Here is a 24,827-nt window from a genome sequence, read left to right as displayed (position 1 = left end):
CAAACTGCTGATCGGAGGGGGTCCCGGGTGTCGGACCCCACCGATCAGATATGGATGATAACCTATCAGTTAAAATATCTAGGAAAACTCCTTTAATATATCTACAGAAAGATATTGGAGTTACACAGCATGCACACAACTAACTTCCAGAAGCCCACCAGTTCTCACTCAGGAGCCTCAATATGACGTAACAAATCCCTGCACTTTCTAGTCCTCTCCTAAAATCCCATTTGCAGGAAAAAAGGAAAGAACATGCAATAGTTAAGTAATGCTAAGCCAGAGTTCAAACACACAAGGATTTATTGTACTTACTAAGCATAAAGTATAAAAGCGCACATCAGCAAAATCTCATAAAATTCCTCCATGGGAACTGCCCGACCCGGGTTTCACCTCCACTTCGTCAGGGGCATATCTTTCAGAGGAGATTCTGTATAATGGAGAGGATGTGAGGCCTCCACCTCCAGTTCCTACATGCTTAGAAACAACCCTTGAAAAATATCCTATCTTCTCCTGGTTTACTTGCCATAAGATTGGTTTAAAAGCTTTATATTCAACCAGGGCTATGACAACAGGAAAGTATACAAACCTCCACAGTGGGTCATTCCATAGAGTGTGTATCCCTTGTGACAGAGACATTCAAAACTTCCAGGGTAGTTGATACAGATGTGGTCACAGGTTCTCTCAAAGGAACACTCATCAATATCTGAAACAAAAAGAAAGGGTCAATGTATAGACGTTGTCGTCCAGCCTTCTCCAGTTTCAATTACTTGGACAGGAAGTAGCTAACACCAACCTCGGTCAGCCTTAACAACTTTTATGGGTCTAATTTCAGTTACCGAAATGTCTTCTTCCTTTTTTTTTTAACATAATAATATGGCAGCAAGGTCTACAGTACACTGGTCAAAAATGTCCTGAATATTTTTCAAACAAATATCATCAAAATATCATATCCTAGTAAAATGACGACAGATATGAGGTGGGAGGTACTTTAAAGTACGTATTCCAGCCATTTGTATTTATGGCACACATTTCTTTGACCAAAATACCCATTTATTGTTAATTCAAAATCAGCATTATCTTTTGATGCAGAACCCATGACGGACACTAGATGGCACCAATGTATAGTATTGACATGCATAGCTCTACCATTAAGAACTCTACTGCAAAATTCAATAATCGCTCAAGGTCCATTTATACATTAGTCATTATTTTTCAGACAAACAATTATGATCATTCGTAATGATAACTGCCATAGGCAAATGAGAAAAACAAATATTCATCGTGGACGAAATTGATCAGGAGTACAGTAAGGTGTCTGGTAAGGTGTAAGCAGACTGTAAGGAATGACAGGTAAAAATATATCTAGATACAGTAGTTATTAAAGGGGTTGTCCCATGAAAAATATTCTACAGTTTTCAAATCAGCACCTGGATCTGAATACTTTTGTAATTGCATGTAATAAAAAAATTTGCAAAGCCACGGAGTTATACAATAAAATATATCTGTATAGCGCCACCTGCTGTTTGTTTTTATTCTTATTTCTTTGACCTGCTCACAGAGAAGGCCGCACATGCTCAGTTTCATCCTTCAACTGCCTCCTGAGCTGTGATAGGGAGAGCATGGACACGCCCCCTGAGCTGCAGCAGAAAAGACACTCCCCTTGAGCTGTCAGCTTGATATACAGTCAGGTCCATAAATATTGGGACATCGACACAATTCTATCATTTTTGGCTCTATACACCACCACAATGGATTTGAAATAAAACTAACAAGGTGTGCTTTAACTGCAGACTGTCAGCTTTAATTTGAGGGTGTTTACATCCAAATCAGGTGAACGGTGTAAAAATTACAATGTTTGCATATGTGCCTCCCACTTCTAAAGGGACCAAAAGTAATGGGACAGAATAATAATCATAACTCAAACTTTCACTTTTTAATACTTGGTTGCAAATCCTTTGCAGTCAATTACAGCCTGAAGTCTGGAATGCATAGACATCACCAGACGCTGGGTTTAATCCCTGGTGATGCTCTACCAAGCCTCTACTGCAACTGTCTTCAGTTCCTGCTTGTTCTTGGGGCATTTTCCCTTCAGTTTTGTCTTCAGCAAGTGAAATGCATGCTCAATCGGATTCAGGTCAGGTGATTGACTTGGCCATTGCATAATATTCCACTTCTTTCCCTTAAAAAACTCTTTGGTTGCTTTTGCAGTATGCTTTGGGTCATTGTCCATCTGCACTGTGAAGCGCCGTCCAATGAGTTTTGAAGCATTTGGCTGAATATGAGCAGATAATATTGGCCGAAACACTTCAGAATTCATCCTGCTGCTTTTGTCAGCAGTCACATCATCAATAAATACAAGAGAACCAGTGCCATTGGCAGCCATACATGCCCATGCCATGACACTACCACCACCATGCTTCACTGATGAGGTGGTATGCTTAGGATCATGAGCAGTTCCTTTCCTTCTCCATACTCTTCTCTTCCCATCACTCTGGTACAAGTTGATCTTGGTCTCATCTGTCCATAGGATGTTGTTGCAGAACTGTGAAGGCTTTTTTAGATGTCGTTTGGCAAACTCTAATCTGGCCTTCCTGTTTTTGAGGCTCACCAATGGTTTACATCTTGTGGTGAACACTTTGTATTCACTTTGGTGAAGTCTTCTCTTGATTGTTGACTTTGACACACATACACCTACCTCCTAGAGAGTTGTGAAGGGTGTTTTCTTCACCAGGGAAAGAATTCTTTGGTCATCCACCACAATTGTTTTCCGTGGTCTATCGGGTCTTTTGGTGTTGCTGAGCTCACCGGTGCGTTCCTTCTTTTTAAGAATGTTCCAAACAGTTGTTTTGGCCTTGCCTAATGTTTTTGCTATCTCTCTGATGGGTTTGTTTAGTTTTTTCAGCCTAATGATGGCTTGCTTCACTGATAGTGACAGCTCTTTGGATGTCATCTTGAGAGTTGACAGCAACAGATTCCAAATGCAAATAGCACACTTGAAATGAACTCTGGACCTTTTATCTGCTCATTGTAATTGGGATAATGAGGGAATAACACACACCTGGCCATAAAACAGCCGAGAAGCCAATTGTCCCATTACTTTTGGTCCCTTAACAAGTGGGAGGCACATATGCAAACTGTTGTAATTCCTACACCATTCACCTGATTTGGATGTAAATACCCTCAAATTAAAGCTGATAGTCTGCAGTTAAAGCACATCTTGTTCGTTTCATTTCAAATCCATTGTGGTGGTGTATAGAGCCAAAAATTTTAGAATTGTGTCGATGTCCCAATATTTATGGACCTGACTGTAAATCTAGCAGAGGAGTGAATGGGGAGAGCTCTGGATCCATGTGAGGTACAAAGCTGGTTCTAGCATTGTTAGAAAGGGATTGTCCTGTACTGTATGATGTCTGATTTTCATATTTTACATTAGTCATGGGATAACCCTTTTAAGTGTTATGGCATGTTTCATGCCAAGGGGGTTACTACAGTCTATGGGGCCCAGGTTTGCATTGTTCAGTTTATGTCTACAAGGGCCTAAGGGGCATTACTGACTTTTTTACTTAGCATTGTAATTATGCCCCATGCCATTTATAATATATCAATAGGACATAGGGGATGCGCCTTCTTTGGCACAGATTATCTCAATGATATTAGATCAGACAGGCTTGTTATATTTCAAGGGATCTCCAAATCTGCTGTCTATGGCATATAATATTTGGGGCACAATTCTGGCAAATGTTCTCTATACCAAAAGTAGGTATGCAGAAATATATGGCATCAATGATTCAAAGAGGTCAGCAGTACTGGACTGTCTTACAGGACCAGCTCCAGAGTCCTCAACATCGGCACCCACATTAATACACGGCTTTGTTCACCAAAGCAACAATTGAGCTTGAATGGGTCTTTCTAAAGCATGCATGAGAAAGGCTTATTGGAGTGGAAAAGTTGCACTAGTGAACAAAGGTATGTATTAATGGGAGTACTTTCTTAAAGGGGTTTTGCCATCACATCCAAGGGGGGCATATCACTAGGATATGCCCCCATTGTCTGATAGGTGCGGGTCCCACCACTGGGACCCGCACCTACAACGAGAACGGAGCGGGGAAATTATTGGAGGGCGCACTGCGCATGCGCAGCCACCCTCCATTCATTTCAATGAGGCCGCCGAAAATAGCCGGGCCAATTATTTCCATCTGCCCCATAGAAATGAATCCTGGGGTCCTCCAGCCACAGCTCTCCCTGCTCCGTTCTCCACCTCTGGGACTCACACCTAAAGGGAATACCCCTTCAAAGAGTTATTCCCATCTCAGGCATTGATAGCTTATCTCTAGGATATGCCATCAATGTCAGATAGGTGCGGGTCCCAGCTCTTGGACCTGATATGTCCAGAAAGGGTCCCCTGAAGTAAAGAGAGAGCAGCTGCATATGCACGGCCACCCTCCGTTCACCGAGCACTGGCTAGACTATTTTTAAAACTCCCATAGCAGTGAATAGACCTCCACTTCGGGGGCCTGTTCTGGAGATAGGAGCGGGTGCTAGCAAACTGACATATCTTAACAGTATCTCTGAAATAGGAATAACCCTATAACTTCTATTTTTCTATGGCAGAAATAACATGATCTGTGTCGTCCCTGAATTTTTCAATATGCACGTGACATATAGTATAATGGATACCAGCCATTAGACCACTAGGTGTGGACAGTGTCCCTAATTAGTCCCTAAGTGCAATATCCGTGCTGATTAGAGACAGTATCCACACCAGTTAGGGGCAATATCAAGGTGGCAAGTCTCCCCGGTGCCCCCACATAGTCACATATTCCAGTGGTTCGCTTAAATCCGCTGTGGGTCGCTGCCACAGACAACTTCCTGACTTCAAGTGGCATCAAAATGTTGTGATATAAGTGGAATATAACAGCTGATTTGAAGATCGTAGCTTACAAGGAGAATTCGGATGAATGGATGATAAAGGTGCAGCAAATGGAGAACTAAGAAGGAATGGGGCTGAAGGGGAAGAAATGCAGAGACTGTAAGTGGAGATATGGAGGCTCAGATGAATTAGCACTGCAAGATTGACCTAGCTATGTCACAGTCCTGGTCGTGACTAAGTCCTCTCTAGTCTGATCACTTCGTAAAAAGAAACCACTCACTTATATTTACACGTATATTATATTGAGCTGGTCATATCCTGCCAAAGGCTGCTGCGGCTCAGGCTAGAACTAAATGGCAGGGTTCGCTATTCTTAGGGAGAGGTGCCCTCATTACAGGAAGGAGAGGGGGCAGCAGAAACTTTTTTCAGAGATGATGAGGGAGGAAACGGGAATTGCTTGCTGATCTGCATCTTTTCTTCCTGTTTTATGGACACTGTGGCTGGTAGGAGGTTATCATTTCTGATTTCCTTTCCAGCCTTGCACTCTTATTATACTGGACTACACAGCATTGGAACAGAAGCAGCAGAGGTTCAGTAAGGTATATTATTCATCAGGGCCTTTTTAAATTTTAACTCGTGGAACATCCCCTTTATTGGTAATCTAGATAGTTACCATGGTTTAGCTACAAACGTGACAGAACCAGAATATCCATTACACCGCGCAACAATGATTTTGCTACTGAGAGAAAAACATGTGATTTATACTAAAATAAGCGAGGTGATTCCAAATATGAACTCAGAATTTGCATGACACGTCTAGATTTTAACTCAAGGATCCTGGGATTTTCAATTTTTGCATTTTCGTTTTTCACTCCCCGCCTTCCTATAGTCCAAACTTTTTTATTGTTCCTTTCACATAGCCTTATGAGGGCTTATTTTTTGCAGGACAAGTTGTACTTTCAATGGCACCATTTATGGTTGCATATCATATAGTAGGAAGCAGGAAAAAAATAAAAAATGGGGTAGAATTGGGAGAAAACGCAATTCTGATAGTTTTTATTTATTTTTTACACTGCGCACTATGCGGTAAAATTGACCTGTTATCTTTATTCTCCAGGTCAGTACGGTTGCAACGATACCACACTTACATAAATTTTCTTGCGTTTTAATACTGAAAAAAATGTAAAACCTTTTTATTCTGACCCCTATAACTTTTTTGTAGTTACGTGTACGGGGCTGTGTGAGAGCTAATTTTTTGAGGGAGGATCTGTTCTTTTCAGTGACACCAATTTGAAGTGTTTGCGCCTTTTTGATCACTCTTTAAAAAAAAAAATATTGGGTAGTTGAAGTGACAAAAAATGGCAAATTGGCTTTTTTTTTCGTTACACCATTTGCCGTATGCCGCACGCGGCGATGCCCATGATGTTTATTTCTTTTATTGTTTAAGTATTTTTATTTTAAGGAAAGGGGGGTGATTTTAACTTTTAGTTTCTTTTATATATATATATTTGCAAAAACTTTTTTTATCTTTTTTTTTAACTTTTCTTAAGTCACCTTGGGTGACAATAACTGGCAATCATTAGATTGCCTATTGTGTTCATTAATGTCTATATAGATACCATTGAACACTTAATTTGCACTATACCAATACAATGCTGCCACCTAGTGGCCTGTATTGGTATAGTCAGCCTATTCGATCAATGTAACAGGTTCCACGATTTTAGCCGGGGAACGCGGTTACCGTAGCGGAAGTGCACGACTTCCGCTTCCGGACTGCGCAGATGCCGTGGTCACATTTGACCACGGCATCTGAAAGGAAAAATTTATGTGATCAGCCTTATGGCTGATCACATACATGTGCCGCGGGTGGGTCTCTGCTATTTAAAATAGCAGAAACCCGGCAGCTATGGCGCCCGCTGAATGTGCGAGCGGGCGCCATGTTTGGGGAACGTATTTCTTCTGTACATGTACGGGGGAGGTCCTTAAAGGGTTAAGTTATACATGCAAAGCCTATTCAGTTATAATACTAATGCATTATATTGGAGATATTTCAATGGACATGTCCAGACCTGTTCGGACGCACTCAGGCTGATGTCAGCAGTAAGTATATAAGGCAAGCTGGACAGATTTTGATAAAGTGATCTGTTATACTACTATCAGTTTTGAAACTTAAGATGGATAAACACAAATGTGTTAATGATCCAGACAATTTCTGCCACATATGTAGCAAATATACTACGTATGATCAGCGCAAGAATCTTGGGATGCATTTGTGCTAGTAGTGCAGAACTTCCTTGGGAACAGACGAGCTGCAAACTATGCTGAATTAGTAGACAACATGCTTACAGCATATGAACAACTTGGCTGCCGAATGTGATCTTACATTCCCATCTTGACTTTTTTCCTCCCAATTTGGGACACGTAAGTGACGAACATGGAGAGCGGTTCCATAAAGATATTTCTACAATGAAAAGGTATCAAGGCCGCTGGAATCCCAAAATGATGGGGGACTTTTTGCAACGGGAAAATATGACCGTTCACAAACGCAAAAGCAGATGCCTGGAGCACTTTTAACAGTACTGGGCCTTGCTCAAGTCAGACTTTTAAACAGAAAAACCAGACTTATTTGAAATTTTGGTATTCCACTGTTTACTACGCAAACTTTAATTGTTGGAGTAAAACTCTTTCTGTTCAAAATTATTCAATGCTTTCCAAGTGCGAAATTCATTTAGGCATACTTATGCATAGCAAAATTTTGTGACGTGTTACAACAATTCTGACTTCAGATTTCTAATCCGCACACTCGATTTAGTATAGGACAAATGGTTTTTGCCCAGTAGCAGACGAAAAGTTATTTTTTTGTTGCATGGTGTTATCTGTCTAGTATTCATTTCTCTCTCGCGCACCTATCTCAATAGCTATCTATTAAATTTAATGACTCTTTAAGTAGGTATTTATAACCTAGGAACCTACACTGAGGGAGGCAAGTCTATAGCAAAATTTAATGGGGCCCCAAAATTGGAAAGGGGAAGGGGGGCTGTCAAAAGTCGAGTATGAGAGTCAGCATTTTTTATTTATCCACCTGGCAGTCATTACCTAACCCTGACGGCCGTTCGGAAATCCTAAACAGCCGAGAAGAGGCAGAGGCACATGCATGAGGCTCTTTTCAACCCTTCTGAAAGGGAGTCGCTGGCTCGGCTGTCTACATAACTTCCATAATCTTCAGTGGAGAGGGCCATGTACGGCCACCTCTTCAATATGTAGTTGCAACATGGATTCAGATTCGGGAGGGATGAGGATAGTGGTTCCCATCAAATTTTTGGGTCTTATATATTACATGATTAATAGGTCATCCTTAAAAGAAAAAAGGTAAATGTGCTCAATCAGTCAAAGTTTTTCAATTTTTTAAGGCTGGATCTAGAAGCACCAGTTAATCCTGTGCTAGATGTTCTTGCCATTTCATTGCAGGCAGAGAGGAGAAAAAGTGAGCGGATGTAGCTTGGCCTTACCGCAAAGTAAACCTTTAATAGGCAATTTAGTCCTAATTTAGACATGCAGAACATAGCTGCTCTTCCTCATTACGATTATGAAAGTCAATAACAGAGCCACAGGCAGAGGAGGAGGAAGGAAGCAGAGGGCACTGTAACATATAAAAACCTCATTGCTTTACATCCCTGCTGCTTTCTTCATAATTTAGTAGGTGAAGGATAAATAAATGGAGAGGGGAGGGGGGCAACTAAATCTCATAGCTGATTCTGCACACCTTGAGGCCCTTGACTGAGCGAGGCCTGCAGAGTCCTGCTTCCAGAGGCAGCGCTACACAGCAGGCCAAGAACCAAATGACTGCAAACAAAATTCATGTAATCGCATTCTAGAGAAAGATTAACATCTCTGATTAGAATGGCGCCCCTTTGATGAGCCAAGGAATGATATGATGAAGAAATATCTGGTAAATTATCCTTCTATTATTTTGTTATTTATATACTTATGATGTTATACAGGGTTTATTTAGTAGTGAAGGAGCCTGGGGTTTAGAAACTACTCTTACAGAAGGCAAGGAGATAAACATAAATAAAAAAAACTACAGAAATAATTGGTTTAATCCCCCCGCTATTCCTGCATTAATGCTGTGGTGGCCCTGCTTAGTCTTTCTTTACTGGCCCTTCAGTTACATCCATATAAGCACTGCGGCTAATCAAAAGCTTCAGCGGTCTTGTGAGGTACAGGCAAACATCTCTGCTGAAGCCAGCCTCTTTTTTACGCTGGCATGAGCAGGGAAGTTGCAGATTCTACCGCAACATAGCGTGCAACAGAATCTGCGCCAGATATACGCCACAAAAGTCCTGTATATCTGTTCGTAAATTACCCCTATAGTGTATAATACACACTGGTGCTGCTAAAGAACTGATTTTTAAAGCGAAGGGTGGCAGTAATCGCCAGTTAATCAGTGGCTGCTGCAGCCAACATTTAGCGCCACTTGTGTATGACAGCAGATTGTGATAGTTACAGATAGATACAGTAGATACACACATTACACACACACAATATACATATACAATATATATTGCATATATAGAGGCACACAGACTTGACCTGAGTTCCTTTCATTACTAATAACCAAAGACTATTACCACTGAGGGCTGTTATTAGACGGTCAGTGCTTTCTCTTGGCTTCGTTTGCTTAAATGAGAATTTACTGTCCTGGAAGCGATAGATTTATGCTCATAAAACCATGACAAGCTTTTTTCTCTCTCTTGTTTATACGACTGGAACACGTTAGGGTTCATTAAAGATTGTTTCTTATTATTATTAAGTAACCAAGAAAAACATTTTCAGTTTTTTCTGTATAGTATAGTATAGTATAGTATAGTCTTTGGGGGCATTGGGGAGCAGAGCAGGCACAGTACTGGAGGAGGCAGCACTAGGATGGGGAGTTTGTGTTGAGAAGGGGGGGGGATTATGGCATAGTGAGGAGTCTAAGAAGTCCATAGAGACGAAAGGTGGCTTAAAGAAGTCATCATGGCAGTCAGGTATGAATGGAGAAGATGAGGAAAGGGAACGTTACTGGATGTAATAGGTATGCAGTGGACTGCAAGTCCAGGAGTAGGGAAGCCGAGGACGGGAGTGGTAGGGGCTCTGGCCGCAACATCTATTCACATAAATCAGAGTGGCGTGAGCGGAGAAGGAACCAACCACTAAGAATGAGCCCCACTGCCCACTGAGGGTTCTGCCATAACTACCTTTATTAAAGTTGATGCTCGCCGATTTTTTTTTTGGGGTACAAAATTCAGTGCTAATTTAATCAAATTACTTATGAGAGCTTGTTTTTTTCTGCCTTGATAAATGATATAATATTAGCGGCACAAAGCTACCACTAAGGGGAGCTAACTGCATATGGATTTACATAGCTAGTATTGCACTGTCCAGGTCTGCAAATCTCCCAGTGGCTCTAGAATGAGAATGCTCCCAGGGTTTGTTGTCTGTAGCCATGAAGACATTCATGGATATGAGCTGTATACACAACGTAATACAATATTGGCAATCATGGCTGTTTTTCCAAATTTGCATTTTAGATGTATTGGCTCAATAAAAATTTAGTGGTAGAAATGCACATGGGAAAGGGGGGTCTGTGCTCATTGGATTCATAGCACTTTTATAATATTTTTTGCATGGTCACCTACCAGAGGATGCTGGTAATTTATAAGGCAGAGTTGCAAATTATGAATAAAGGACAGATGAGACCATGTTGGAGCATAATTCTGTGGTGAAACACAAAATTTGACCATGGACTATACACCACAGGATTGGGGAAAACTAACTGATCGGTGGGGGTGAAGCTGTTGGCATCTCTACCAATCCCAAGAATGGAGGTCCCATGTTCCTATCCTGATGGAGCAGCAACCTGAGCATGCTCCCTTCCACTCCATTTATTCTCTATGGGACTGCCAGAGATAGCCAAGTACATCACTCAGCTATTTCTGACAGCCCCACATAATGAATGGAGTAGCAGGACAATGGGTTGCCCATTCTCAGGATCAGCTGGGATCCTGTGGATAACTTCCTGTGGATAGGGGTTAACTTTCATACTTGGCACAACTCCTTTAAAGTGGACTATTTTAAAACTAAAACTTGCATTCTCCATAAAAATAAAAGTTATGGGCACAGTTTTTTTTAGAACCATGCTTTATCCCAATTCTCTCTTATTCCTCCTTAAAATGTATAAATACACTGAAAATTGGGTGTTCTCTTGTCAATAAGGTGTGCGCCTATAATGACACTGTCAGCACTGATTAGACAGGGTCAGACCCTGTTGACAAAGGGACTGGTAATGGCCAACTGTCAATTTATGCACTCATTTCCAGGAGGAATAACAGAGGAACTTTAGAAACCCCCCAAATCTCTGATGACCTACTATGCTGTAAACCTAAATTATAAATGAATCCCAAATGACAAGGCCTGGCAAGTCATCTGCCCATATTTAATGATCTTTAAAGACTTGCAATATATATAAAAAAAACAAAAAAAACGTTTGACAGCTGATTCTACTCCACGGGTCCATATGAGATGAATCACAATTCCAAGACTGGGCGAAGACTATTAAATCTACGAGCACTTTCTATCATGTTTTGCCTTCCCAAAAGACCCACTACAGGTCCAACACCCACTGCAGAAATGGAGAAATGATTTGAGTTTAACCAGAGGATCAAAGGCGGTAAATATATTACAGCAAATAAATTACCCAATAAAGACACATTACTCATTACACATAAACATATTGTTGTCAGAGCATGGCAGTATACTGATGTGATAAAGAAGAATATGTCTGGAAGATGATTATGCAGGAGCCAATAAGCCCTGCTGGATCTCATCAACTGTTCTCCAGAAGTCTATGATTAACAAAGTTGGGATAAAATGAGACATACAGATAATAAAAAGGGGGAAAGTGACAGCTATCATCACACCACAAACGACTGTGAGAGGATCCAGCACTACAAGGCCAAAAAGGCTATTAATTGAACTCTAGAGGTTCCTAAAACTCTTCTCCAATTCCGATTTTTTTTATTTCATGCCAAGTGCTTATTATAGCCTGGACTGTGTTACTCTGCTTTATACAAATCCAATAATCACACATAGAAATTACCTGCAGCAAATAGCCTGGAGTTTGATAAAGTTGAATATCATTTGGCTCCATCTGAAGTTTGAGCAAACTTTGGTTTTAGAAAGACCAGTGTGCCAAAGGCGGAAGCTTTGCTACATGCTCCAAAATAATCAAGAGACTACAATACGATTTTTTTTATTGCCCCCTCCCAACACAAAGCTCAGTTCTATAGATACATATATTATTCCGTGAATGTAAGACTTCCCATTGAATCACATTTGATATTTACAGTACTTCTGTTCAATACAAAACCATAGTCATGACAAATATATACACAGAGCAATAAGACACCAAGAACGCTTGAATTTTGCACGTTTTTGTGACAGTGACAACTTTTTGTGACGAACTGGCTTAGTTGCCCATAGCAGCCAATCAGATTCTACCTTTCATTTTTCAAAGCTCCTTTGGAAAATTAAAGGTGGAATCTAATTGGTTGCTATTGGCAACTAAGCCAGTTTTCTTTTACACCAGTTTTGATAAATGTTTATTCTTGGGGAACCATTCATGCAAAATTGAATACTGTAAAATGCCTTCCTAACTCGTCTGTTCTGCAACTAACACATCCAGGCATATTTTACTGTCAAACATGGAAGATAGATGATGTAACTGTCATCTTGGTTTCTTTTCTGGCTCCTAATCGTCAACTTATCAACTGTCCAAGGTTTCACACAAATGGAGACATACAACATCAACAACTAAACAACACATCATTCCATTCCATTTAAGCTCCAGTAGAACATGGAAGGTAGGTGACTATTGCCAAGGCACAAAAGTAGCTGGATATTGAGCAATGGGACATTCTTCTGCCCTTAACAGGCAATTTTATTTATTGAGGATCTCATGTCTTTAAAGCTGTCCAAGATGCCAGCAAGGTCTTGTTTTTTAAGAACAAGACTGGTGAGAGTAATAGCTTAATATTTGGGGGGTGCCATCTCCTTATCGAGAGAGTGCCAAAATGGTGTGAGAAGTCCTATAGGCCAGGTAATGCTCCTCTGGAATTCTGGGAAAAGGGGATGCAAATGAACTCTTAACAAGCTCTGCCTCTAGCTAAATATCTGGGCATGGACAAAAAAACATGAAATAACAATTACATGGATAGCTGGATATGGTTAAGAATTTCATGGATTCCAACACAAATTTTTATTATGGGGTTATCCAGGACGACAAAAATGTGAAAGACATAGACAATGTTCTTGCCAATTTTAGTAGGACGTTTCTTACCAAGGCATTACTGGATGAAATTTTAATGAAACAATATGCCAATATGAAGGATCAAATTAAGGAGCGTTCTCCACACTAGTCTCCTGTCTCATTATGACCCCTTTAGGTTGACAGGTCACAAACTAGACAGAAGAACTTCAAGCATTTACCAACTTCAAAGATGTTCTATGATCACTCCTGACACTGCTATGGACACAACTACAGAAATGTGATCATTCTCAGTGCTTACAAGGACTCAGTGACAGGGACCAACAATAACAGATGGGTTGTGCTTAATTTTGACATGGTTGGCATTTAAGGGATTTTTTTATACCATTTTACATATATCTCTAAAGAGGTTTCCCCACCACAGACATGTATTTATAATAGATGGAGGTCCCATCTATGGGACCCCATTAATTAGGAGAATTAACCACCTTTTTGAAGGGGAACTCCTGTTCTCCTGGTAGTGGGACTCTCACTTTCTGGCCTATTCTTTAGATAAAGGTCCATGACTGGAAAACTTGATTTCTTTAAAATGGTGTGTTTGGTGACATATTTGTTGGTGTAATCCATGAATGCCAATCTCAGTAGCCAGAGGACTTGAAGGTTCTAGGAGCAGATCAACAAATTTAGCACATAGCTCACCCAACCTGTACCAAACTCTGCAGAACCTGCAAATGATAGCTTCCAAACAGAGCTTCTGACGCAGATGTGAACTTACCTTTACCCCTGAACTGAGAATTCAATAGGGTGATTTCTATAAACAGCATCCCTAAAGTCAGCAATTCTCATAAAATATTTTATTAGGGTGTTGTAATTTAAGCAAATCCCTAATTTATGTGTGAAAATTAGCTACAGAGCAGGGGTTTAACATGATAAAATTCAGGGGTTCAATATGATAAAATTTAGGGGTTCAATATGATAAAATGCACTGGATACACTATGTATACCAGTTTACCTTGGCAGGTGCGTTCATCTGTCAGTAACTTGTATCCCTTCTGGCAGCTGCATTCAAAGCTTCCAACTGTGTTGCGGCAAAAATGGTCACATCCACCATTATTTACTAGGCACTCGTCAATATCTGAAATAAAAAGGTGGGAGAATGGCAGATGTGTTATTTTTATTGTATTCCTATAACTACTTGCATATACTCCAGTAAATAAAGGAACACTTCAAAAAACTGATACCGGTTTATACCTACTGGAGGACCTGAAGAGGTGGAGCATGACACAAGGATTAAAACAACCGCATAGAGACGATCTTCATGTGAGGCACCCCCTCACCTTGCGCTAGACATAATACTACTAAAGTGACTGAAACACTGTGATTAAGTGATACTGAGGTTGCTAGGTAAAACTTAAAGGGATTGTCCAGGATGATAACTTTTAAATAAGGACTAAACAGGTGAAAAAATAAAATAGACATTACTCACACCTCACTGATCTCCCTTTGCTGCCATTCTGACACAAAGTCCCTGTGGGTCTCCACTTCCTGGGCTGGGCTGAACACACAGGAAATAGCAGTAGAAGTCTTCATAGCCAATCACTGGTTGAATAGGAAACCACTAATGCCAGTGACTGGCTAAGCAGGCATATCTTGCTGGACAACCCCTTAATCCAATGAATAACATGGCAGAAAAAAGCAACGAGTGTTGTCTGGTTTCAAGTACCCTATTGGGTGAATTAAAAAGATGCTGGGGGGGAGGGGGGCTTTTAGAAACCTCATTGATCTGCATTACACACAGATCCCATTGCGTTCAATAGAAACTGTGTAATTCTGCATTGCCCCTGTGGTGGTGCTGCTGGGGATTTGAACACTTGCTATCAGGTCTCCCCACAGATGACAGCTGATCTCTATGGTCAAATCAGCAGGACCTCCAATGATCAGCTTCTTGTCAGGAAAGCCTTCTAACAAAAAGTGATCAAAGTGGACAACCCCTTTAAGATTTTTTTTCCGCCTATGCTGAGGATAGCTCACCAATTTTGTTTGGTGGAGAGCACCTACTGGAGTGGTATGATTGCTCTGTGTAAGTGCTACTGGATATGGTACATTGATGTAATATTGTATAAATACACCATTACCAACCAATTACTTTCATGGTGCCACCATACACAGCCAAAGTTCTATATTTGATTGGTTGTCATGAGTTACAGCACATAGTGAGCATTTTACCAATATCAGTGCTACCTGTGTCTTTACAGCCCTTCTAACTGTTACCCTTCTTTGAAACCACAATTTCCCTCAAAATCTATAGAAGAGAACACTGCACCTCAACAAAACCAAATCTCAAACCTATTGTTTTCTTTTGCTCCATTTCCCAGAGAGAGAGATTTTCTAGTGCAGTCTACTATTTACAATAAAAACAACATATTTCTCCTCTGCCAACTGATGTGTAATATCCAAAAATTAAAGCCAGCTGACTGATCTTGTGCGCGCGAGTGCACTCTACAGATAATGTCTTATAGTTCAGCAATTCATTCCAGGACCAAGCAAATGGCCTGTCACTGAGTCAATGACAAGGGCAAAAATTAAGTTGGTTGTATGAGATTAGAAAAAATATGGTTGCCTTCTTCCAGGAAAAGCCCCCTTAAAAGCTGTGTTTGGTAATGCAGGGGCTGATTAGAAACATGTCTCCCAACCGTTCCACATCCGGCAGGACAATCCCAGATTTAGTCCGCTGTCCCGCGATCCTGGGAGTGCTAGGACATGTCCCACTTTCAACTATATCTGTGTTCTAAGGACGCAGATACAGATGAATACAATGGTGAAGCAGGGATCTGTTAGTTTTCTGCCCCACCATTCCCCAGTTTGTGCTCTCCCAAGCAGGCAGATGCGATGGACGAGAGCACAGGCTGTGGATGATGTGCTCAATTCATTAGGGGAACAGGGCCAGGTGAGAATTACTTTTTTTAAATAAAAATTACCAGGCTTTACTATTGTGAGGGGACAGACACTAAGGGGAATAACTAATGAATAGGATCACTAAATGGGGCATAATTGTGGGGGCAATAACAGGGAATTCTTACTGTAAGGGGGCACTAAGGGATAACTACTGAGAAAGGGCACTAGGTGGACCTTCTGTGAATGGGGCACTATAGGAGCATAACTACTGTGTGGGAGCACTAAGGCTAGATTCAGATACACGACAAGAGATCCAGTCCAGCGGTACTGGAATGTCCGCCGGTCCCATTAACTATAATGGGCTCTGGCAGGGATCCGGCAGCTACCCAACAAATATTCTGAGAATTGCTGTGCGCTACATTTTTGGTCAGGCCAAATCCCGGCATATTTGCTGGATGGCAGCCAGATCTTTGCCGGACTCTATTATAGTTAATGGGGCAGGCAGGCATTCGGGTACTGTCAAGAAATGCCAGATCCAGAGAGCTCTGGTAGGCTGTTCTCTACCGGAACACCATGCTGGATCTCTTCCCGTGTATGTGAAGTTAGCCTAAGGAGGCATAACCACTGTAATAAGGGCACTAACAGGGCATCCTTCCTATAAGTGGGCACTAAGACATAACTACTGTGGGGGGGGGGGGCACTAAGGGAACATTCCATTGTGAAGTGGCATTAACGGGACATAACTACTGTGTGTGAGCACTAAGGGAGTATCACTACTGTGGAAATAAATACTTGTCTGACACTCCTCTCCATATTAAAAGCTTAGGACAAAATTTTAAACTCCATAACCACATTAGTGATGTGAAAACATACGCGTTTCCGATGACTAAACTTGCATGCTTACTCATAGCCATGAGACACGGATGCAGACAAGAATGGCACTGTATAAGGGAAAAAAAAACATTTTTCCAATCTCTACATACTAAGCAGAAATCAGAACTCTTTTAGAGTAACTGCACTTAATGGGGTTATCCTGTTGCAATCTTGTAAAAATAGCAGAGATAGCCCAACTTTCATTCCAGGACTGGGTCTGGAATTGCAGCATTCATTTGAAAAGGGCTGAACTGTAATACCATAGTCAGCCAATGGCTTCTGGGGAAAAAAAGCAGACCTTTTTGTTGAACTCCTAGACAACTCAACTAAAAGTTCTATAATTTTTTTCTGTAAAATTGAGACTTGAGGCACCTCATTCTGATTGAAAGCAGCCAAGGTGTCTTGGACTGAGATAGATCTAAGTATGGAATATTGCTTTACTGTGTCTGAAATTCAACATCGTCCAACCTCTTCACAGTTTCAATGTCCTGGATTAAGAGTTCCAGAGTTTGTTCTACAGGAAGAGATCTCCATATAATGTCAGATATTAATATCAGTGGTTTGGCTCTTGTGTAAGACACCAAGATTCTGGTTAGAAACACAGGAGGATGAAACTCTGATAAAGTAAGATTTAAGGGGCTCAGGAACATGCAGTGACTTTAATCTGGATTTTGGGAACACTGATGCCGTTATTGGTGCGATATGAAGCTGATAGTGGTACCATCTTTTACAGGCTCTCAATTTCAGAACACACTTTTCAGATGGCATGTTGGATATATACACTGTATAACAGATGCTCCTGTATTGCTATGAATGAATATATGCCAACATATAATTAAAACAAATATTTAAAAAATCCAGTGCATATTACAGGGATGTTTAATTACAGACAATCCTTTCCATACCAAAGCAGACATCACATGGGTTTGGCTCCCAAAAACCCAAACATTTGGTTTTGCTGGAGTATGCATTGGCCAGCTAGACATTTGTAAAGTAGTTCAGTTATATGGTGGCCATGCAGAAGTCCATGTGATACCGTATACTGCATGGATAGCTAACGTCCACTGGAGTGAGAGCTGCTCTACGGAGAGGCTTGCTGTTCTAGCACACAGAGGAAGGGTCCCAAATGGGGGATCCCCTCTATGATGTCCATATGACCTAACATGTCAACTAAAGTTATCTTCATGAGACAAACCATTTAAGTTCTTCAGGGACATTAGATTATTATTGGGGAACCCATCAACAAACTAATTTGTTAGGGGGCTTCCCAACTGTTCTCTGATGGCAAATGTTGGGGAAACTAGGATCGAGTGTGCTATATTTCAGCATGCCCAATCGTAGTCAAGCGTGCAGCAGCAAGATCATACGGAGGTTGGGAGGGAAGGCTATCAGCCAAAACTTTAGGCAAATGACTGCATTTAGATAACACACTACAATATTCGAAGTTAAAGAGTATCTGTCAGCATGATCAACCCTTTTAAAGCAGGCATACTGCCTGGTAGGATTGATCATGTTGATTAAAGCAAAATCCTTCTTTTGTTTTAAGCTTGTACTACTGCAGAGATATTACCTTTATATTTTTTTGCAAATTAGTTAGTTGGAGCACCAAGGGGCTGACTGCAGCACTAGGAGCAACACTACAGCTACGCAACCGCGCTCCGTACACTACCCGCTCCCATTTGATTGACAGGGCAAGACAAGTTTGCCCTCTCAATCTTTTCTTCTTTATCATTATATGGTTCAGGACCTTCATCATGTAACAGGACTAGAGAACACCAATAAAAAGCATCTCTCTCTCTCTCTCATTCTGTGGAGGAACTGGCAGATGGTTCATTCATTAGGTTTTGTGTAATGCTTAATTTCTCCCAGAAAACTGACTACTTGCTGCCAGGTTTCTCTTCATATTACAGATGATTGATGCTGCTCACAGCAGCAAGTCAACCTGCGTTCAGTTTATTTTGGTGAATCTTCTAATACAAGGCATTGTAAAAAAACAGACAAGCCCCTGAAGATTGAAACAACAGGTGACTGACATCTGCATAGTACCTGGACAAAAAGGATTATACCTGATCTCTATACAAACCCATACACAATAGGTGCAATACATAGACTTAGTTGAATAGTCATTGCATAGAAAACCTGGAACAGCCCTTTTAGACATCATTCTTTTTGTCATCAGTTAAACTCCTGAAGAATAATTGCTTAAAACGAGGCCCTTTATTTCATAAACAGGTGCAGTCTGCATAAAGGACCCATATTCCATTGTATTAGTCTTTCCTTTGTGTGGGTGAAATTTATGGAAAGCGTAAAAAGTTCACACTACAGTGATATTATATCATGAAAGTAGGGCATTTAAGTAGAAGCATGCAATGGTGATTTCCTCATCTCAAACAATTTATTGAAACAAAAGCCAACAACAGTGGTGGGTATACCCCCACAAAAAAAGTAAATGTCTCAATAACTTGTCATGTGGCCTTGAGCATCAATTACAGCTTGACAACGACGTCTCATTCTGTTCACAAGTAGACTTATTGTCTGCTGATGCATGGCATCCCACTCTTCTTGAAGGGCGGCCCTCAGGTCATTGAGGTTCTGGAGTACAGAGTTACGAGCCTCTACACAGCGACTCCCATAGTTTTTCAATGGGATTCAGGTCTGGAGAAAAAGTGTAGGCCACTGCATTTAAGGTACCCCAGTCTCCAGCATTCGTTCCCTAATGATGCAACCTCGATGAGCTGGTGCATTGTCGTCCATGAAGATGAAATTAGGCCTGTGTTGTTCATGCAGAGGCACAATGACTGGATTAATGATGTTATTCAAATAGTATGGGCTTGTCATTGTACCACTCACAAAGTGTAGGGCAGTTCTGTATTAACTAGACACAACTGCCCACACTTTAACACCACCACCATGAAAGGCTCTTTTGCGTAGATTCTCCCTGGCCCATGCAAGTCGATGACACCTGTGCCTGGTGGTGTGGTCAGGTACCGTTGACTGTCGTCTAGTACGCAGACCACGCTGATGTTAACGGTTTCAAATGGCCTGACGTATCACTTGGGTGTCTCTCACCTCCCATAAGTGTGCCTGGAGCTGTGTGGCATTCATCATCTGGTTCCAAAGGCAATTATTCACAATTAAATGGTCATCAGTGTGGGATCTGGCCAAAGGATGTCCACTTCTATGCCTTTCTGTGACTATTCTAGTCTCTCTCTATTTCTGTTGCAACTTGCTGATGACACTCTGTGACACTCTAAACTCAGTGGCCACTTGCATCTGAGAACACCCTGCTTGAAGCCCTCCAATGGCCAGGTACTGTTGACCAATTTTGTGAGGTGTCGTCTTGGTCTCATGATGTGGAAATGTGAACAGCATGATGAGCAGGACTGTTTAAATACCAATTCTAATTGAACCAGGAACATTTATTGGGCAATTCATGGATCAAACACCTGCTGTGAATTTTGCCATTAAGCTCTTTGCTAGAGAACAGCAAGTTGTGCAAATAGTACTGAAACATTGAACAGTTGGACACCTGTAAAGGTTAGAGTGCATTTTAGGTTCATCCTAAATATCCCTAACTTTTTTGTGAGTAGTATATATATATATATATATATATATATATATATATACACTGCTCAAAAAAATATAGGGAACACAAAAATAACACATCCTAGATCTGAATTAATTAAATATTCTTCTGAAATACTTTGTTCTTTACATAGTTGAATGTGCGGACAACAAAATCACACAAAAATAAAAAAATGGAAATCAAATTTTTCAACCCATGGAGGTCTGGATTTGGAGTCACCCTCAAAATTAAAGTGGAAAAACACACTACAGGCTGATCCAACTTTGATGTAATGTCCTTAAAACAAGTCAAAATGAGGCTCCGTAGTGTGTGTGGCCTCCACGTGCCTGTATGACCTCCCTACAACGCCTGTGCATGCTCCTGATGAGGTGGCGGATGGTCTCCAGAGGGATCTTCTCCCAGACCTGGACTAAAGCATCTGCCAACTCCTGGACAGTCTGTGGTGCAACGTGACGTTGGTGGATAGAGCGAGACATGATGTCCCAGATGTGCTCAATTGGATTCAGGTCTGGGGAACGGGCAGGCCAGTCCATAGCATCAATGCCTTCGTCTTGCAGGAACTGCTGACACACTCCAGCCACATGAGGTCTAGCATTGTCTTGCATTAGGAGGAACCCAGGGCCAACCGCACCAGCATATGGTCTCACAAGGGGTCTGAGGATCTCATCTCGGTACCTAATGGCAGTCAGGCTACCTCTGGCGAGCACATGGAGGGCTGTGCGGCCCTCCAAAGAAATGCCACCCCACACCATTACTGACCCAATGCCAAAAGGGTCATGCTGGAGGATGTTTCAGGCAGCAGAACGTTCTCCATGGCATCTCAAGACTCTGTCACGTCTGTCACATGTGCTCAGTGTGAACCTGCTTTCATCTGTGAAGAGCACAGGGCGCCAGTGGCAAATTTGCCAATATTGGTGTTCTCTGGCAAATGCCAAACGTCCTGCACGGTGTTGGGCTGTAAGCACAACCCCCACCTGTGGACGTTGGGCCCTCATATCACCCTCATGGAGTTTGTTTCTGACCGTTTGAGCAGACACATGCACATTTGTGGCCTGCTGGAGGTCATTTTGCAGGGCTCTGGCAGTGCTCCTCCTGTTCCTCCTTGCACAAAGGCGGAGGTAGCGGTCCTGCTGCTGGGTTGTTGCCCTCCTACGGCCTCCTCCACGTCTCCTGATGTACTGGCCTGTCTCCTGGTAGCGCCTCCATGCTCTGGACACTACGCTGACAGACACAGCAAACCTTCTTGCCACAGCTCGCATTGATGTGCCATCCTGGATAAGCTGCACTACATGAGCCACTTGTGTGGGTTGTAGACTCCGTCCACTAGAGGGAAAGCACCGCCAGCATTCAAAAGTGACCAAAACATCAGCCAGGAAGCATAGGAACTGAGAAGTGATCTGTGGTCACCACCTGCAGAACCACTCCTTTATTGGGGGTGTCTTGCTAATTGCCTATAATTTCCACCTGTTGTCTATTGCATTTGCACAACAGCATGTGAAATTGATTGTCACTCAGTGTTGCTTCCTAAGTGGACAGTTTGATTTCACAGAAGTGTGATTGACTTGGAGTTACATTGTGTTACTTAAGTGTTCCCTTTATTTTTTTGAGCAGTGTATATATATATATATTTAGATAATGGTGGACAGTTTAACCCATCTCCTTTTTCAGGATAGGGTCAAAATGCTATATTTTCCAGAATAGGGTCTTGAAGAATCCGAGACATGGATAACTGCTACCACGATTGAAAGAATTCAATAGAACAAGAGGTTCTGCGTTGAGTGTACGCACACCGCCATGTATGCAGCAATACTAACACATGTATGTTACATTTCTCTCCTGCCCCAAGAAGGGCCATATATCCCTCCCTAGTAACCATGGCAGTGAGACAGCCTGCTCAAGACATGTTTGCCTAGTGTAAGCCCTGGATATCACCCCTCTAGTCAAACAATGTGCCAGAAGATTAACAAGGATTGCACAGTAAGGAAAAAAGCTCTCTTCCAAGTAATAAGAGGAATGTGTTCTCTTCTCCTTCATCCGCTAGGTATTGTGATATTTATCCATGAACGGGGTCAAACACATAGAAAGGCGATTACAGCTGGTATGGCTTGGAGTGCTTTGCTCTCACTATATTCAGTGCACAAGCATCTGCTTTCTTCATCTCAGTCAAGTATAATAACACTACCCTCTGCTTTTGGTCACTACATCTTTTGTTCGCACACCCTCAATTTTTAGTTTTTTTTAGGGGTGATACAGTCCAATAGTCAAACCTTCATGTTAACACTGTAGTCTGATGGGCTGGCATAGATCCATTGCTTACTGATGGTAACCACAAAATATTCACCTATTTACAGTTTATTCTGCTTCAATTTTTTGGAAAGTTCACCGCTCTCAACTATTTTGCAACTGGATGGAGCCTATGGCTGTGTTCATTCTCAGTTTCCTGTGTCATGAATGCAAGGGAAGGCTTTTTTTTTTTTGCAAAGGCATAGCTGTGGGGGGTGGGAAGCAACACTGCAAATACAGAACTTTATGTAATTTATTGACTATACAACCTATATGGGCAATTTAAGACTGGTCATGGATGTCACTCAACAAGTAACAGGTCAATAGAAGTGATGACAATCTGTGCACTGTGCTGTAGAATATGTTGGTGCTAATTAGAACAACTACATTATCTCCTATATTCCCCACCCCCATCACTGCTGCCTGCTTGCTTTGTTGCCTCTTGGAGCTCCTGAATATCAGTAACTCATTTCAGAGTTTAAATAGAACAGACTTGACCTTGGTCAGCAAACAAACCAACTAAGACACATACAAGAGACTGCGAGAGAACATAATACAAGTTTCGAAAAAGTAAGAACGTTTTATATTGAAAGACAGCTCAGTGCTAATATGAGGCCCGGACTGTTATTTTCATATATCCAGGTCTTGCAGTCCTAATTGCTTTTCCAAATCTCAAAAAACGTTACAAGGGGACGGACTATTAAATATTTGTGTGTGGTTTTCCGTCTAATTAGAAATGTGTGAAGGCGTTATTTGCTTCCAGCACAAGATGTAACAAACAAACACCCAAACAGGCCCTGGCTGTCACCTCAATAAATCTCTGTAGACGTCTGGATGGAGCCCTGGCATGATCAAGGGAAAGCCACATACTTCCTGGCTGTTCACTCAATGGGTTACTGCTATTTAAAGCACAATATCAACATGTCACATTTTTACTACACAGAACACCTTTAAACGACTTATAAGAGTGTTATGAGGGATGCCTAGAGTTTGTGTATAGTGTACTCCCTGCCAACAGCCTCTTCTTCTGAATGCCTAAAACCACCTAGTATATTTCCCACCCAATGTCTCCTGTACATCGCACAGCAATTCTGCCTAAATCCTATGTATATTGTCGCCCTTGAATTCTAAACAGTGTCACCCTTGCCTATAATCTCCAGTGCAGTAAGTTCCTAGAGTAAAATCTGTACAGTGTCCCCACTGCCTAAAGCATCCTGTAAACTGGCATCCTTGCCTGGAGCATTCTATACAATCTCCTGCACAGTATGTGCCTAGACTATAACCTTCTGTACAGCATTGTCCCTATACACAGTTTTCTTTACATTGTCATCCCTGTCTAGAACATTCTGTACAATGTCCTAGCTGCCTAGAATCGCACAGTAAGTTATTAGTCTAAAGCCTCCTGGGCAGTACACTCCCTGGCAAAATGCTATGAACATCTTTGGGGACAGTTTTTGATTATCAAACTCATTTTGGGGTAAAACAATATTTTTTTTCAGTTCTGGTCTTTATTAAAAATGTTTAACAGTTTTTATTTTACAGACTTGTGTCTCTGTAGACTATGTTACTTTATATCTTACAGAGAATACGTCAGGCAGCTCCACTGATGGATCCATCCATATGTAGCCCTTATCTCTGAACTCCTGACAGCTCGTGAACACTCATTTAACCTATATATTTTTATTAGTTTGATAAAAATTTGCTATAATGAGTGTTTTAGAACCTTACAGTATGTTCCTAGCTTAAAGCCTGTACAGTGTCCATCCTACAATGAATCTCCTGTACAACATACTCCCTACCTTAAATTTGGTCATACACATTAGGCCTCATGCACATGACCATGTGCCGGCCTTGACATGCATCAGATGGTCCACAGCGCAAAAAAAGTAGTGCATGCACTACTTTTTTGCGGTCCAGAGGCACAGATAGAAAACCCATGGAAGCCCTCTGTAGTGCTTCCGTGGGCGTCTGATCCATGCCTCCGTTCTGCACCGTATCTCCCAGAGATAGGA

At 41.5% G+C, this 24,827-nt stretch overlaps 1 protein-coding gene across 4 annotated transcripts in view; it reads right to left on the bottom strand.

Moving 5' to 3' along the window:
- SCUBE1 (signal peptide, CUB domain and EGF like domain containing 1) overlaps positions 1-24,827 on the bottom strand; it is a 322,190-nt gene that overhangs the window by 29,306 nt on the left and 268,057 nt on the right. For all 4 annotated transcript variants that reach the window (XM_040439175.1, XM_040439177.1, XM_040439176.1 and 1 more), the window contains 2 exons: positions 14,191-14,313; positions 587-703 (listed from right to left, as the gene is read on the bottom strand). In XM_040439175.1, the coding sequence (XP_040295109.1) occupies positions 587-703; positions 14,191-14,313 (240 nt within the window). The remainder of the gene's footprint in view (positions 1-586; positions 704-14,190; positions 14,314-24,827) is intronic.

The sequence above is a fragment of the Bufo bufo genome, chromosome 1 (assembly GCF_905171765.1).
Source record: "Bufo bufo chromosome 1, aBufBuf1.1, whole genome shotgun sequence".
NCBI lineage: Eukaryota > Metazoa > Chordata > Amphibia > Anura > Bufonidae > Bufo > Bufo bufo.
Note: the sequence above shows the minus strand (reverse complement) of the source record. Positions and strands in the feature narration are given on the sequence as shown.